The 14,297-nt window shown below is 39.7% G+C and overlaps 1 protein-coding gene across 1 annotated transcript in view; it reads right to left on the minus strand.

Moving 5' to 3' along the window:
• Window positions 1–14,297, minus strand: part of LOC138739389 (rho GTPase-activating protein 20-like) — a 106,208-nt gene that overhangs the window by 55,895 nt on the left and 36,016 nt on the right. The window contains exon 3 of the mRNA XM_069891322.1: window positions 3,229–3,399. Within this exon, the coding sequence (XP_069747423.1) occupies window positions 3,229–3,399 (171 nt within the window). The remainder of the gene's footprint in view (window positions 1–3,228; window positions 3,400–14,297) is intronic.

Genomic DNA, 14,297 nt, shown 5'->3' on the forward strand with positions numbered 1-14,297 from the left:
GCACTTTAATAGCATTGCTCTGGAAAATGCTGCAATTGAACAAAGTATTTGGTTTCAAATCCAGCTTTTTTGCCCTTAAGATCAAGAAGGTTCCAAGATTTGATCCTTGTAGTGCGCAGAGCTACCAAGCCTGGCCAAGATAACGCTGGAACAGATCTCAACAATTCTGGGAAGACTGAGGTGAAGAAAGAATCAGGATTCACACTTGGTTGGTGAATCAATGCCCCTACCTGAAAGCTAGTGTACACAGGTGACAAGTGGGATCACACTCGATGATTCCTAAGTCTCCTGTTAACCATGGCCACATGCATAAATGGAGGATGGCCTCTCACTATGCAGACCAAGCAAGGCACCTACACAGCAGGAAAGGTTTGTAGCGCTCTGAGGAAAGTCATTTGATCTCAAACGTTGTAGCTATTTAGGCTTCTGATAAGTTCCAGTATTTCTATTTTTTCAGATTTCTAGCTCCTGCAGCAGTTTGCTTTTGTTTTTTTTTTAAATCAAAAATAGTTTATTGAATTGAGGAAAGAAACAGAAGCAAAATATAACTGTACTGGAAACGCTTTATTTGGATCTTTTGCATAAGTAATGAATTCGCTTTTGGTATTACATCATACAAACAAACTCGATTGAATAAATCATCATGGTTATGATGTATAAGAACTACACTAATCTACTGACTCAACCAACAAAATATTTTCCTGTCCACTAGGTTTATATTTAGTATACTATGCAGCGTGATTTGTTGTTGAATCGTTGCGACGTGTATATAAAGTTGAGCACATTTGGGATAACAGGCCAAATGTTCAGTATTGCACAAGATAACGAAGGCTCATATTTTATGCTCTATTCTGAAAGATTTTTTTTAATATGGTGAGAGATTAGGAAATGGTCATATTTAAAGAGTCCTGATTATCCTTGTATATAAGACACTAAAATCGAGATGCAGAAGCATGAAGCAATAGGATTTTAAAATTTATGACCAGAGAATTTGAGTACAAGAAATAGATGACTTGCTAATACAGGCCATTTATGAGGCCACCATCGGTTATGGCCGACCATGGGTACTGTGCCTCTGGTAGGAGCTGGAGTGTCCTCTCCAGAGTGCAAGCCAGGGCAGAGTTGATATGGAGATCCATCTATTGCCCATGCAGTGGGACCCTACTCTCTGTGCTAATGACAGCTCCAAAGGAACGAGGAAAGTTGACACAGTTTGGTGCCAGCAGCATCACAGGAGTTGCCGAGTTGGGTACAGCAGTCAGCTGCCTTCAGCAGTCCATCTCCGAACTTTTCCTCAGGGTTTACACCCAAAGCTTATCCCGTGAGCAGGTATAGTCACTAGGCAGCGGAGGTTTGAAATTGGAGTTTTCCCTCTCATAGATGAGTTACCATCCATGGTTAATGAGCTTCATCTGCCTGGAGCAACTGGTTTCAAGGTGCCAGTAGCTTCCCTTTGCCCCTTCTCCTGTCAATAAGATCAGCTTTGCCAGGCATAAGAACTATGCCACATATGAAGGCCAAGAGTTGGACTTGGTTGTCAGAGACTGTTTGAGACGCACCCCATGAAGAGCATTGGTGTAGCAGTGGGAGCCTGTCCCCACTACCACCCTTTGGCTATGACAACCTTTAGATGAGTCTGCCTTTAGATGAGACTATATCAGGAGTACTATGTACTATTTTGGCCTCCCTATTTTAAAAAATTATAATTATCTAAAGTGAGTTTGCAACGAAGATTCACCTTATTGGTTCCTGAGATGACAGTTCTGAGGAGAGATTATAAACTCAACATCTGTTCTTTATCATTTAGAAGACTGATACCTGGCTTCATTAAAATAGATACAATTCCTGGAGGATTCAACAGGGTAGATGCAGAGGAGAATGTTTCCCTTGGAAAAGCAGTCTGGAGCTGTCAAATATGGGGTAGGTCATTTTAGTGTGGAAATCCCTCTTCATTTTGATGAGGATGATGAATCTTTGGACTTCACTGCATTGGAAGGCTGTGACGGCTCAGTTATTGATTTTATTCAACACTCAAGATTGTCTCATGTTCTGCAGCAAATGTTGAATTTTACTTTCCAGAAATTTGAACAGATTTTTTCACTGGCTTTACAAAAATTTTCATGGATTTCTAAATCTGATTCTTAACCTGTTATTTGTTGTTTTTAAAACTTTGGCATCCACTTTTACAATTTTACCAGTTATCTTTCCATACATCTACTCTGTTGTTTTTCACAGAACTAAGAAACTACAAAACAGCCTCACTTACCTTAAGTTACCTTTAAATCCAAGCTTGGCTTAATCGCTCTCCTAGCCATACAGTTATGAAGGGTAATGGGCACAACTTGACAGATAAAACACAGGGCAGGCAATAACACAGCTCCATGGCAGTGATGAGCAACTGGGCAACAATGTATGGTAGCAGCTCTAGATCGTCACACCTCCATAGGAAGCAGATCATTGTGTATGTGGCTTCATGAGAACACCTTATTGGCAACAGCTGATTGCGGGCACAACAGGAAAACAGTTCATACTGAGCACAACTCTAAGGTCAGTATCTCATGCTGGGCATTATTCCATGGCAGCAGTAAGAGAAAATAGGTCTCTGTGGGCTTTTCACTTACGGGGAGCACTGCGACATGGGCAGCAGCTCCATAATACTTCACCCAAGTAGCTATTTTAAGGTTAGCCCAGAATGCAGAGTGATGGTAGTCTGTTCAATCAATTGAGGAATCAACAATTTTCCTGGAGAATTTAAACAATAGCAATCTACAACAGGAACCTAGTTATTTTACTCATCCTAAGCCTCACAGGCTATTTGTAGATCTCGACTGTTTCCATTTAGCACTGGGCATTCTCAAGACACAGTGCTAAACAAATTATATTTACTTTCATTTAAAGATGCAGCACAATAACATGCCCTTCCGGCCCACAAAGCCAACAACGCCCAAATACACCTATGTGACAAATTGACCTACAACCCCATACATTCTCAGAATGTGGAAGGAAACCAGAGCATCATGAGAAAACCAACACCTACATGGGGAGAACATACAAATTCCCCATAGACAGCGGCGGATTCGAACCTGGGTTGTTAACGCTGTAATAGAACGCTAACCGTGCTGCTGGAACCTTACTAATCTCTTCTACTCTTTCCGACCATGATGCTGTGCTGATGCCTTCCATAGAACTAAGTTCAGTACATGAAATGCAGGTCTGCTCTTTCCTTACTTTGATTTTGCGATGATCAAAATGTCATTGAACAAGAAGAGATGGCGATCCTGGGTTTGGAGACCAGTTTTGAGTTGGACATGTCCTTCCAAAAGAAATGTTCTGTGTGGTCCTATAATGGATTGGACAAGAGGGCAGAGCTCTGGACTGACAGGGGACCAACAGTTTTCTCTGCAAAACAAAGAAAAGTGAAAATAAAGGGAGGGAAATTCAATGAAGAAAAGTCAATTTTAATATACTAAACATCTCATAAAGTAATTAATTTACTTATGAATGGAAACAGATTGATAATTATACAGTAAAATCCCTGGTATCCAGGACTTATGGGTATTAGTAGATGCCCGTTATGTGTATTTTCCGGTTGCTTGAGACTTACTCTTACAATGCCTAATGCACCTGCATTAAGAATAAACAGTTTAAAATACAAAAAAAGGAAAATACTACACTATACTTACACTGAACCACTTTCACTTGCACGAATGTACAAATTTTAAAGCATTTTACTTTCTTTTCAGTCACATTCTTTGAAAACATTTAATCGTCGCTGCATCTGCAGGTTCCTTCTCCTCCACAGAGCTGCCCAAAGGACAAACAATAACGTGGGAGATAATTAACGCCCTTTCCCAAATTTACAGATGAAGCCTCTGACCAAACCAACTCTTACCAAGCAGGGTTAAGGAGACACTTTAACAGAGTCACCCCAACAGTGAGCAGTATCAACCAGCTCTTCATCTTGAACAACACCATTGCTGTTTCACAATACTTTATGGCGAGCTCTCCACTAGCCACCGAGACAGAGGTGCACCAAAGAAGAGGTACAAGGATTGCCTAAAGAAATCTCTTGGTGCCTGCCACATTGACCACCGCCAGTGGGCTGATCTCGCCTCAAACCGTGCATCTTGGCGCCTCACAGTTCGGCAGGCAGCAACCTCCTTTGAAGAAGACCGCAGAGCCCACCTCACTGACAAAAGACAAAGGAGGAAAAACCCAACACCCAACCCCAACCAACCAATTTTCCCTTGCAACCGTGTCTGCCTGTCCCGCATCGGACTTGTCAGCCGCAAACAAGCCTGCAGCTGACGTGGACATTACCCCTCCATAAATCTTCATCCGCGAAGCCAAGCCAAAGAAAAGAAAAAAAGAAAAGAGAATTCAAACAGGGGCTATGAGCAAAGCACAACCAAGGCCCTCTGCTGGTTAAATATTTGTTCCCATCTTCACCAAATGTTTATGTGTTATTTCAGAAAATATTTACGATTTTATACTTAGGTATTTTTACCTATTTAATTCTTTTTTTTTTGTTTATTTTCTTTGATTTTTTTTGCCAGTTGCTTGAATTCTGGGTACCAGGAGTTTTATTTTATAATGAATAATGGTAACAAGCTATTTAAACCAGGAGGATCCCAAGTACAATAGTTATATCTATGATCAGATTTTTTTTCCAGCAAACCTGATACAGACATCTCCACACTCCTCCAGTTCTGGCATTTTGCCCATCTCTGATTAATTTTAATCATTATACAACGTGTGGACCTTCACCCACTGAGGCCACAATCCTGACATAGCTCTGTATTTAGCCAAATGTTTAACTAGTGGACAGTTCACTGAGATAAATACTGCAGGACAAGCACTGGTAAATGGGAATAATACAGATGTGTATTTTTAGGTTAATCTGGACATGGTGGACTGAACGATTTGTCTCTGTGCTGTATGACTTGATGATTATGTGACAGAATCTGATGGCTTTCCCAGATACAGAGTTTACACATTGAAGCCTACACTGATGGTCCTCAGCTAACCATTGAAAAATGTTCATGTGAAGATTCCACTTCAACTGAGGGTAGAAACAATATTGGACAAGGCTGCCTGTTTGCACAGAAGGCAGCATGCCCTGGGCTCAGGTTAATTTTAAACTTGCTGGGAAACCTCTGGTGGCAGTGCTACCTCTGTCTGAGAATTGATAGGATTGAAAAACTGCACCAAATTAAAGATGGCAAAGCATCAAAACTAGATTTGGCATAAACCAACTCAATTACTTATCTGAACCATGTCTTCAACTCTACCAACTAACTGTTCTGCAAAATTGAATGGAGGTGAGGAAAGGTTGGGGGGGGGGGTGGGGGGTGGCAGTGGATCAAAAAAATTAAAGAATTCATCATACAAATAAACATTACACCTCAGTACCACGAGACCTGTATGGCTTCACAAGGGATGAGAAGAGAAAGCAACTGTAATCTTTTTACTATAGAAAATGTGTCTGTCACTTATAGACATCTCCCAATTTGTGTTAAACTGGTAAAATGTCTACCATCAAATCAAAGATGCAACATAACTCAGTGCTCAATCCCTGTATTTACTGGTGACTAATTATAGAATGTAGGAGTATAAAAGCATTGAATATCAGAGTTGGTTTGTCATGTCACAGTTGTACAAAATATTAATTATCTAGCTCTAAGTCCATCTCTAGCAACGCTCTCCTCGATCTCTCTGTCTCCATCTCAGGAGACAAACTCTCAACAGAAATCTTCTATAACCTCACTAACTCCCACAGCTACCTTGACCATTCCCTATCACCTCTTCCTACCCTGTCCCCTGAAAAGATTCCATTCCAGTCTCTTAATTCTTCCATCTCCGTTGCATCTGCACCCAGGATGAGGACTTCCATGCCCGATCATCAGAGATGTCCTCCTTCTTCAAACAACATGGCATTTCCTCTACCACCATCAACTCAGCACTCACCTGCATATCCTCCATTACCTGCATATCTGCCCTGGCCCCTTCTGCCCCCACATGCAACAAGGATAGGATTCCTCTTGTCCTCACCTATCACCCCACCAGCTTCCGCATCCAACACATCCTCCTCCACTATTTCCACCATATACTATGTAATCCCACCTCTAGACATGTACTCCCTTCTCCTACCCTCTTTCTTCTGCAGGGACCACTCCCTCCGTGACTCCCTTGTCCACTCCTCCCTCCCCACCAATCATCCCCTTGGGACCTACCCCTGTGACCATAGGAGATACTCCACGTGCCCTCACCTCTTCCCTCAGCACCATTTGGGGTCCTTCCAAGAGGTAACATTTCACATGTGAATCTGCAGGGGTCATCTACTTTATCTGGTACTCCTGCTGTGGTCTCCTCTACATCGGAGAGACAGGACGCAGACTGGTAGATTGCTTTGTTGAGCACCTCAGCTCTGTCCACCTCAATAGTGTGGATCTCCCAGTGGCCACCCATTTCAATTCTCCATCCCACTCCCTTGCCAACATGTCTGTCCATGGTCTCATGTACTGCCAAATTTAGACCTCCTGTAAATTGGAGGAACAGCACCTCATCTCCCAAAAGAGCACCTTCCAACCAGATGGTATTAATATCGACTTCTCTGGCTTTTGTTAAACTCCCCCCCCCCCCCACCCCACCCTTTGGCTATGACAACCTTTAGATGAGACCCTGTTGTCTCTCCATTCTCTCTCCCCTTTTGCACAGACATGATAAATTCTACCTAGTCCCTTAACATATCCAATTAACATGTCAGACTGAATTCTTCCCCCATTGTTTGAATTCAAAGACTTTCTAATATCTCCTGCTTCTGCCTTTTCTGATTTTTCCTTGAAGAAGGGATCAGGCCCAAAATGTCTGTATTATAACTTTGTCTCCTATAGATGCTGAATAGACCAGCTGAGTTCCTTCAGCATTTCAGTGTTTTTACTACAGTCACAACATCTGCAGCCTATCATGTTTCTCTCATTAATTATTACCACACTTGGAGTAATCTGGTCGTCACACTACAAGAAAGGTATGGTTGCAGTAGAGAGACTGCAGTGAGATTCACCAGGATGTTTACTGGAATGTAGGGCCATAGTTATAAGGAGAGATTTGATAGACTGAGTTTATTCTCACTAGAGCAAAGGAAACTGAGGAGTGACCAGATAGAGATTTATAAAATTATGAAGGGCATTGATAATCAGAATCTTATTTCCTAGTAGAGTCTAAAACCTGAGGCTCATGTTTAAGGTGAGAGGGGAACAATTTCAAGAGTCAGAGTTAAGTTTTACACACATAGGATAGTGAATTTCTGGAATAAGCTGTCAGAAATTATGGTGGAGGCAGATACAACTACAACGTTTAAAAGGTATGTGGTACCAGAATGGAGGATGTGGATCTAATGCAAGCAAATGAGATTAGTAGAGACAGGCATCACAGTCAGAATGGACAGTGGGCCAAAGGGCCCATTTCTATGCTGTACAATTCTATGATCCAATAAACTAGTAGAAATGTGAAAAGGCACAAGATGGCCACTTGAAACTGAGCCTTCATGTACAGTGTGCAGCATTGCCACCAATTCTTCTTTGTTCTGGTTGAGAGATCGTGTCATAGAGTTTTACAATGCAGAAATAGGCCCTTTGGCCAAACTAGACATGTTGACAGGTTGACTACCCAAGCTCTTCCCATTTGCTTCTGTTCAACCTATATTCCTCTAAACCAATTGTTTTCAAACATTTTCTTTCCCCTCACATCCCACCTTAAGTAATCCTATGCCAGGAGTGCTCTGGATAACTTAAGGTGATATGTGAGCGGGAAAAAAAGATTGAGAACCACTGGTCTAGACCCATATTTTGCTTGAGAAAAATTGTCACTGGCCCATTTCCTTTGGAGTTATGAAACCATACACATAATGAGTCAATTAGGTATGATTAAAACAGTAGTTCTCAAACATTTTCTTTCCACTCACATATCATTTTAAGTAATCCCTTACTTTCTGTTAAATGCTGAATTATTATTGTGAGGAAATTTTGAAAATATAACTCCTAAATTATCTTCATCAGGTTTTCAATTGAAATTTGCTAAGTTAGTTTCAGTAATAGTGAGGAAATGTATTGCTGTTACATGGAAATCAGATGTTTCATTAACATTAGAAAGATGGCAAACAGAGATTCAAAGTTATCTTCCTTCAGAAAAAAATTATTTACAATTTAAGGGGTAAATATTCTGTATTTTTACAAATTTGGAGCCCATACGCTTGAATAATGAGATTAAAATTATAATTTTTTTATAATTTTGAAATCTCCAAACCAATGAAGTTTTCCCCAAATGAGTAATAATTTCTGGAAAAATTTTATTTTTAGGATCCTTGAGTGTCATCTGAAGAAATCCAAATTAATATATACTGTAGTTATGTTATTTATGTATTTTATAGTTAGATTTTAATTATTGGGATTAGCTTAGGTGGGGGGGAGTTTAGGGTTTGTTTAGTTTTTAGTGTTAGTGGTATCTTAGTTTTTTTCCTTTCTTTTCTTTTTTATATATTATCAACATATTTTGTAAACACTGTAACATTGTGATTTGATATTAATTCTTATAATTATCATATATGCTTTGATTTAAATGGAATAGTTTTTAAAAACCATGCATAGGAGCTATATCAAGAATGTCCTGGCCAGCTGCCTCACAGTGTGGTACAGTTGCTGCAGAGAAATGATTCGGAGGTCCATAAGAGACTCTCCCTCCCCACATCGATGTGATCTACAAGGTTTGTTGTCTAAAGAGGGCACACAAAATCATTGAGCATCTTTCAGCTGGTCTTGTTGGGGAAGAGATACAGGAGTTATCAGACCCATCACCACCACACCGAGGAACATCTTCTTCCCTCAAGAAGTGAGAACGCTGAGCAACCAGAGGAATTGCTCACACTAAATATCCAAGGCTCTTAATTGTACAAAACAATATTTATTTTTATAGATATAATACTTGACCTACATATGTATTGTTTGTCTGTATGTCTAGTTGTTTGTCTACATGTTTTTGCACGGAGGACAGGAGAACGCTGATTCATTGGGTAGTACTCGTACAATCAGATGACAATAGGGCGCATGGTATGTTTTCCCTGTGTCTACATGGGTTTTCCCTGGGGGGTCCAGTTTCTTCCCACCTTTTAAACGTATTGGGGATGTAGGTTAATTGGGTGCAAATTGGGCAGCACGAACTCTTGGGCCAAAATAGTCTGTTACTGTCCTGAATATCTAAATTTAAAATTATAAAAAATAAACTTAACATAGTATTTTTATTATTCCTAGCATTATACTTAGGTAGTAGTTGATATAGTTAAATGAAGTTTTAATGAAATTATGACACTATGTTGAAATAACTAAAAGTCAAACTCACAAAAGAGCTTTATGTGGCACCATTAAGTATTTTTATTCACTGATAAAACTACTTCCCTACTATAATTTTATGACCAAATATACTAAAATAGCTAATAATTTGGGTCACTCATTAAAACTCCTGGTGGAAATAAATGGACTGTCCTAATTCAGTGCTAAAAGTAACATTTATTTCTAACTGGTTTGGGATATGCAAAAATATCATACTGCATTGATACAACAACAATTATAACAGAGATGAAGAACTTTACATTGAGATAAATAGCTTGCTTTACTATGAGCCAAGCCTGACTTGAAAGTACTTGTGTTTACTGGGTTTATTATGTGGTATGCCCTTGATATATGGTTGTACCAAAATATGTTTTTTTTAATTTGAGATTCTGCTTCTAGTTTTATCTCTGTTCTTTGTCATAACACAAAGAAACTTCAGATAATTCAATGGCATTGAGATCGGTCACTGGTGATTGGAGTTACGGGACAGTCACCTACTCTCAGTGAAAAGAGAGAAATGTGCTTTACAGCAATTACACTAGTTATCAGGGAATGTGTCAAATGGGTAGGAACAGACTCAGAAATTCACCTAGTATGTGGAATGTGTGGAAGTGTTTCTGAAAACAACCAATAACATGGGCATCATTGTGGAGTGGGGTGGCAGAGAATAAACAAAATTTTGGTGTCACAACAAAGGTGAGAAGCTTCCTCGAGAACCTAAGATAAAATCTTAGAGACAGCAGAATGCAAACCTTAATTCAGCATTGTTGAAGATTAACGAGAGCTGCAAGCATACCACAAGACAGGGACCAGAGGAAATAGTTGGTGCAATTTCCATGCCTTTAATCATGGGATGACAGTGTGCAGATGAGATGATGAGAGATTTCATACAAGTATGACACACTTGATGTTTGAGCAGTCGTGTAGAATGGCCACGAGTGTGAAAATTATGCTTCAAAGCATGAGGCCAGCAAGATTTTGTCCCAATATCATTAACTTGCAGGTCAAGAAGGGGTTGAATACATTAGAACAGAATGGGATGCCGTTAGAGGTCCAGTATAGTGAATGATTGAGCTAGTCCCAAGACAATCAAACGTGTACTATTCTGTGTGAATGACTATATAATCCTGAAGATATCATTGCTCCCATCATTTTATTCAATCATAGCACTGGAGGGTTCTTGATAGTACAGCCTGGTTCACGTCCATGCCCAATTCAATATGAGCTTAGAGTGTCAGAGGAGCCTGGTTTGGATGCTTACAACAAGCTAATACATCAAATTAAGTCAACCCCAATGAGGGGTTGGGAGTGGGAATTTTTTTTTTTAGTCACTGATGAATAAAATAGTGCAAGGAATCACAAAAGTTTAGTCAATCAAAATGTGATCCTTGCAGCATTAACTGAATGGGCACAGTGGGTTAATGAAGCAAAATGCCCACTGAATCTATGTGCAGCTTAATAAAGCCTGAGGTTGATCAACTGGAATACAAAATTTACATGACTGGCGGAGATTGTCCACCAAAAACTGGTCAAATGCAAAACAACTGACTAATCTTATTTAGGTTCTCCTCTTCCTCAGGATACTTCAGTACTGCAGGAAATGTCTACAGTATTTAGCCTTGGCATTCACAAGTTGTAAAGCAAAAGAGCAAGAGCAATGGAAGAAATAGAAAACCAAGTGCAGCAAATCTCCATGATGATTTGAGAAATCATTAAAGCTATCACATGACAGCCTGGGACATTTCATGTTGATTTGGAGAGCATTTGGAACATTGAATAGTGCAGTACAGTTTGGGCCCATCATCCCACAATGTTGTGCAAAGCTTACACATCAATGTAATCAAAGCCCATAACCCTCTTTTTTTCTGGACCCATTAAAGCAACTGTTATCCTTATTAGGGATCTTCCCTGCTTGGGCCTTGATGAAAGGTGATTTTCAATCAAATAATGAAACCTAATTAAGAGGGACACATCATCAGTGCCTTGCAATGCGCCACTGTCCATAATGGGAAGCAAGTCTGGCTCTGAATCACCCATTTGTCCCAAATATAAAGAAAGTATTTTCACTTCTTTATACCAAAGTGGCCATTCTAACACATGCAAAATTGTCTCTCCCACTTTTGATTAACCCATTGGTGCACCATTTACCATGTAATGTCTAGTTATATAGCATTAGCTCAGCTCCTGTGAATAAACTCTGCAGTACTTTGAACTGAAACATAACACCAAGTTATAGTCATTGTATTGATCAGAAATCTATGTGACAATATCACTGGTAAATAAGAATCACCTTTAATAATATTTATAGACTTCATTCTTTTCATATTTTGTAATTTCATGAAAATCGCATTATTTCATTGTTCATGTATTTAAAGATATGTTTTAGAGGAAAAATGCAGTGGGCAGTGAAACACATTTATAACTGTCAGCAAGAGGTGGGTTTGTTTTGCACAAATTCAGTCACCTCAAGAATTAATATTTAAAGCAGCCAAGTGAAGCTAAATTGAAATTGCAGGAATGAGTGTTCTGCAAAACCTCTTGACCCTCAAAAGTTATTAATTTCGTGCAAGGTAACTTCAAAGATCTTGGGTCTTGCAAGTTAAACAAAAATGCAAGTGTTTTCAACAATATGATTGCAAATTTAAGCAATAATTACTTAATATGAAAGATTAAGATGAATTACCTTATCTTTCCATAGTGGTTAGAAATTCAAACATTATAAAACCCCATTTTAAAAGCAACAAAGATCTAATGGAATTTAGCTGTCATTTGGATTAGAAATATTTCAGAAGTAAGGTAAACATTAAACCTTCCACTGGACTTGTGCCATTAACTCTCTTTACTTTTACTGCATCCCATTACTAAATATTGCATTGTATTACTAGCACCAAATAATGATTCCCATACCTTATACCTAAATGTTTATAAAATGTCAAACCTTATCTTTGGAGAACAACAATTAGTCTACATTTACAATCTGTTACATGTCATTTAACAGTCTTAAGCTGTAAACTCAGACAACGACGAAAGCCTGTGGGTTTCATTTGTAAGATTCATATAATGCTTCATGTGACGTTCATCAGTAAGGCAGCAAAATATACAGTGTTCATTTATTCAACACTGCAGTACATCAAAAATTGAAAGGGTAATTTATATTTCTATTACATCACGAAAATTTGCCATGATGCATTGAAACAATTGAATAAAAGACCTGAAGCAGTTATATTAATGTAACTATTTGTTATGAATATTTGGCTTTAACGTGCTCCTATGGGTAGAAAATAGTAACTATACAGTACTTGGTGCTTCCAAAACATCATATTATACAACAAAGTTCCAGAAGTCATGAACAAGTCACAAAATTCATTGTTTTGCAGCAGCGTCGTACATTACAAACATTCATATTATAACCGCCTTATAACAATAAATAAAAATAATGCACAAAAAGTCAAAGGAAAGCAGTGCCTTTGGTTCATTGATCATTCAGGAATCTGATGGCAGCAGGAAAGAAGTTGTCTTTGTGCCACTGAGTACTCATCTTTAAGCTCCTGTACCGTTTTCCTGATAGTAGCAGAGTGAAGAGGGTGTGGCCTGGGTGGTGGGGGTCTTTGAGGATAGAGGCTGCTTTCTTAAGACACCGCCTCTTGTAGAAGTCCTTGATGAAGGGAAGACTGGTGCCCTTGATGTCACAGACTGAGTTAACAACCCACTGGAGTTTTTTCTTGTCCTGACCATTAGCACCTCTGTACCAGATAGTGATGCAACCACGGTACACCTTGAGAGTCTTCAGTGACACACTGAATCTACTCAAACACCTCACAAGGAATAGCCGCTGGCATGCCTTCTTTGTGATTGCATCAACATGGAAGCTCGAGGACAGATCCTTAGAAATGTTGACATCTAGGAGCGGTGCCACGCCAAAGGTTGTTGGTGTGACACCACTCAATGAGCTAATCCATCTCCCTCTTGTACACTTCCTCATTGCCATTTGTGATTCTGCCAACACCTGTGGTGTCATCGGTATAGATAGCATTGGAATTGTGCCTGGCCACACAGTCATGGGTGTATAGTGAGTACAGCAGTGGGCTAAACATGCATCTTTGAGGTGCGCCTGTGTTGACAGTCAGTAAAGAGGGGACGTTGTTTTAAATTTGTACTGACTATGGTCTTCCAATGAGGAAGTCAAGGATCCTGTTGTTGAAGATGGTGCAGAGATCCAGGATTTGGAACTTCTTGACCAGGCACTGAGGGAATAATGGTGTCAAAGGCTGAGCTATAGTCTATGAAGAGCAGCTGTATATACGAGTTGCTGTTTTTGAGGTGATACAGAGCTGAATGGAGAGCCAGCGATATTGCATCTGATGCGGAGTGATTGTGATCCACAGTTACACTAATATGTAACACTAAATATAACTCTATTTTCCATCATTTTCCATGGAAATCTGTTCAAAAAAAATGCATAAATGACCCAAACCTAGAGGGAAATTCCTTTGTAGGCCCTTGCCATACAATCTGTTGCAGCACTGATGTACTGTTTTGCCACGTAAATAGAGAGAAAAATCTTAACCAAGTTTATTCCAAAGCTAAAACTTCAAGATTAAATTTCAAGAGAGGTTATTATTTTGATAGGTGTACGAGCTGGTTGGGGGGGGGGGGGGGTGGGGTGGGGGGGTGCAAATTCAATCAAAGCAGTGAACTTTGGGCAAAGCCAGGGAGACAGAGACCTGAATGATTCAGGTCTCCATCTCTCCAGATTTGCCCAATCTAACCTTCCCTCTTTCCCTCACAGCTGCAGCCTTACTTTATTAGTTGGTGGCATCCCATGGTCCATTTGCTGGCTGGGCTTTATTCAAGTGCTGGCCAGTGCATATGCAATGGATTTGAGTACTGGGGCCAGCAGGCACATGTGCAATG

This window comes from Narcine bancroftii, chromosome 7 (assembly GCF_036971445.1).
Source record: "Narcine bancroftii isolate sNarBan1 chromosome 7, sNarBan1.hap1, whole genome shotgun sequence".
Taxonomy (NCBI): domain Eukaryota; kingdom Metazoa; phylum Chordata; class Chondrichthyes; order Torpediniformes; family Narcinidae; genus Narcine; species Narcine bancroftii.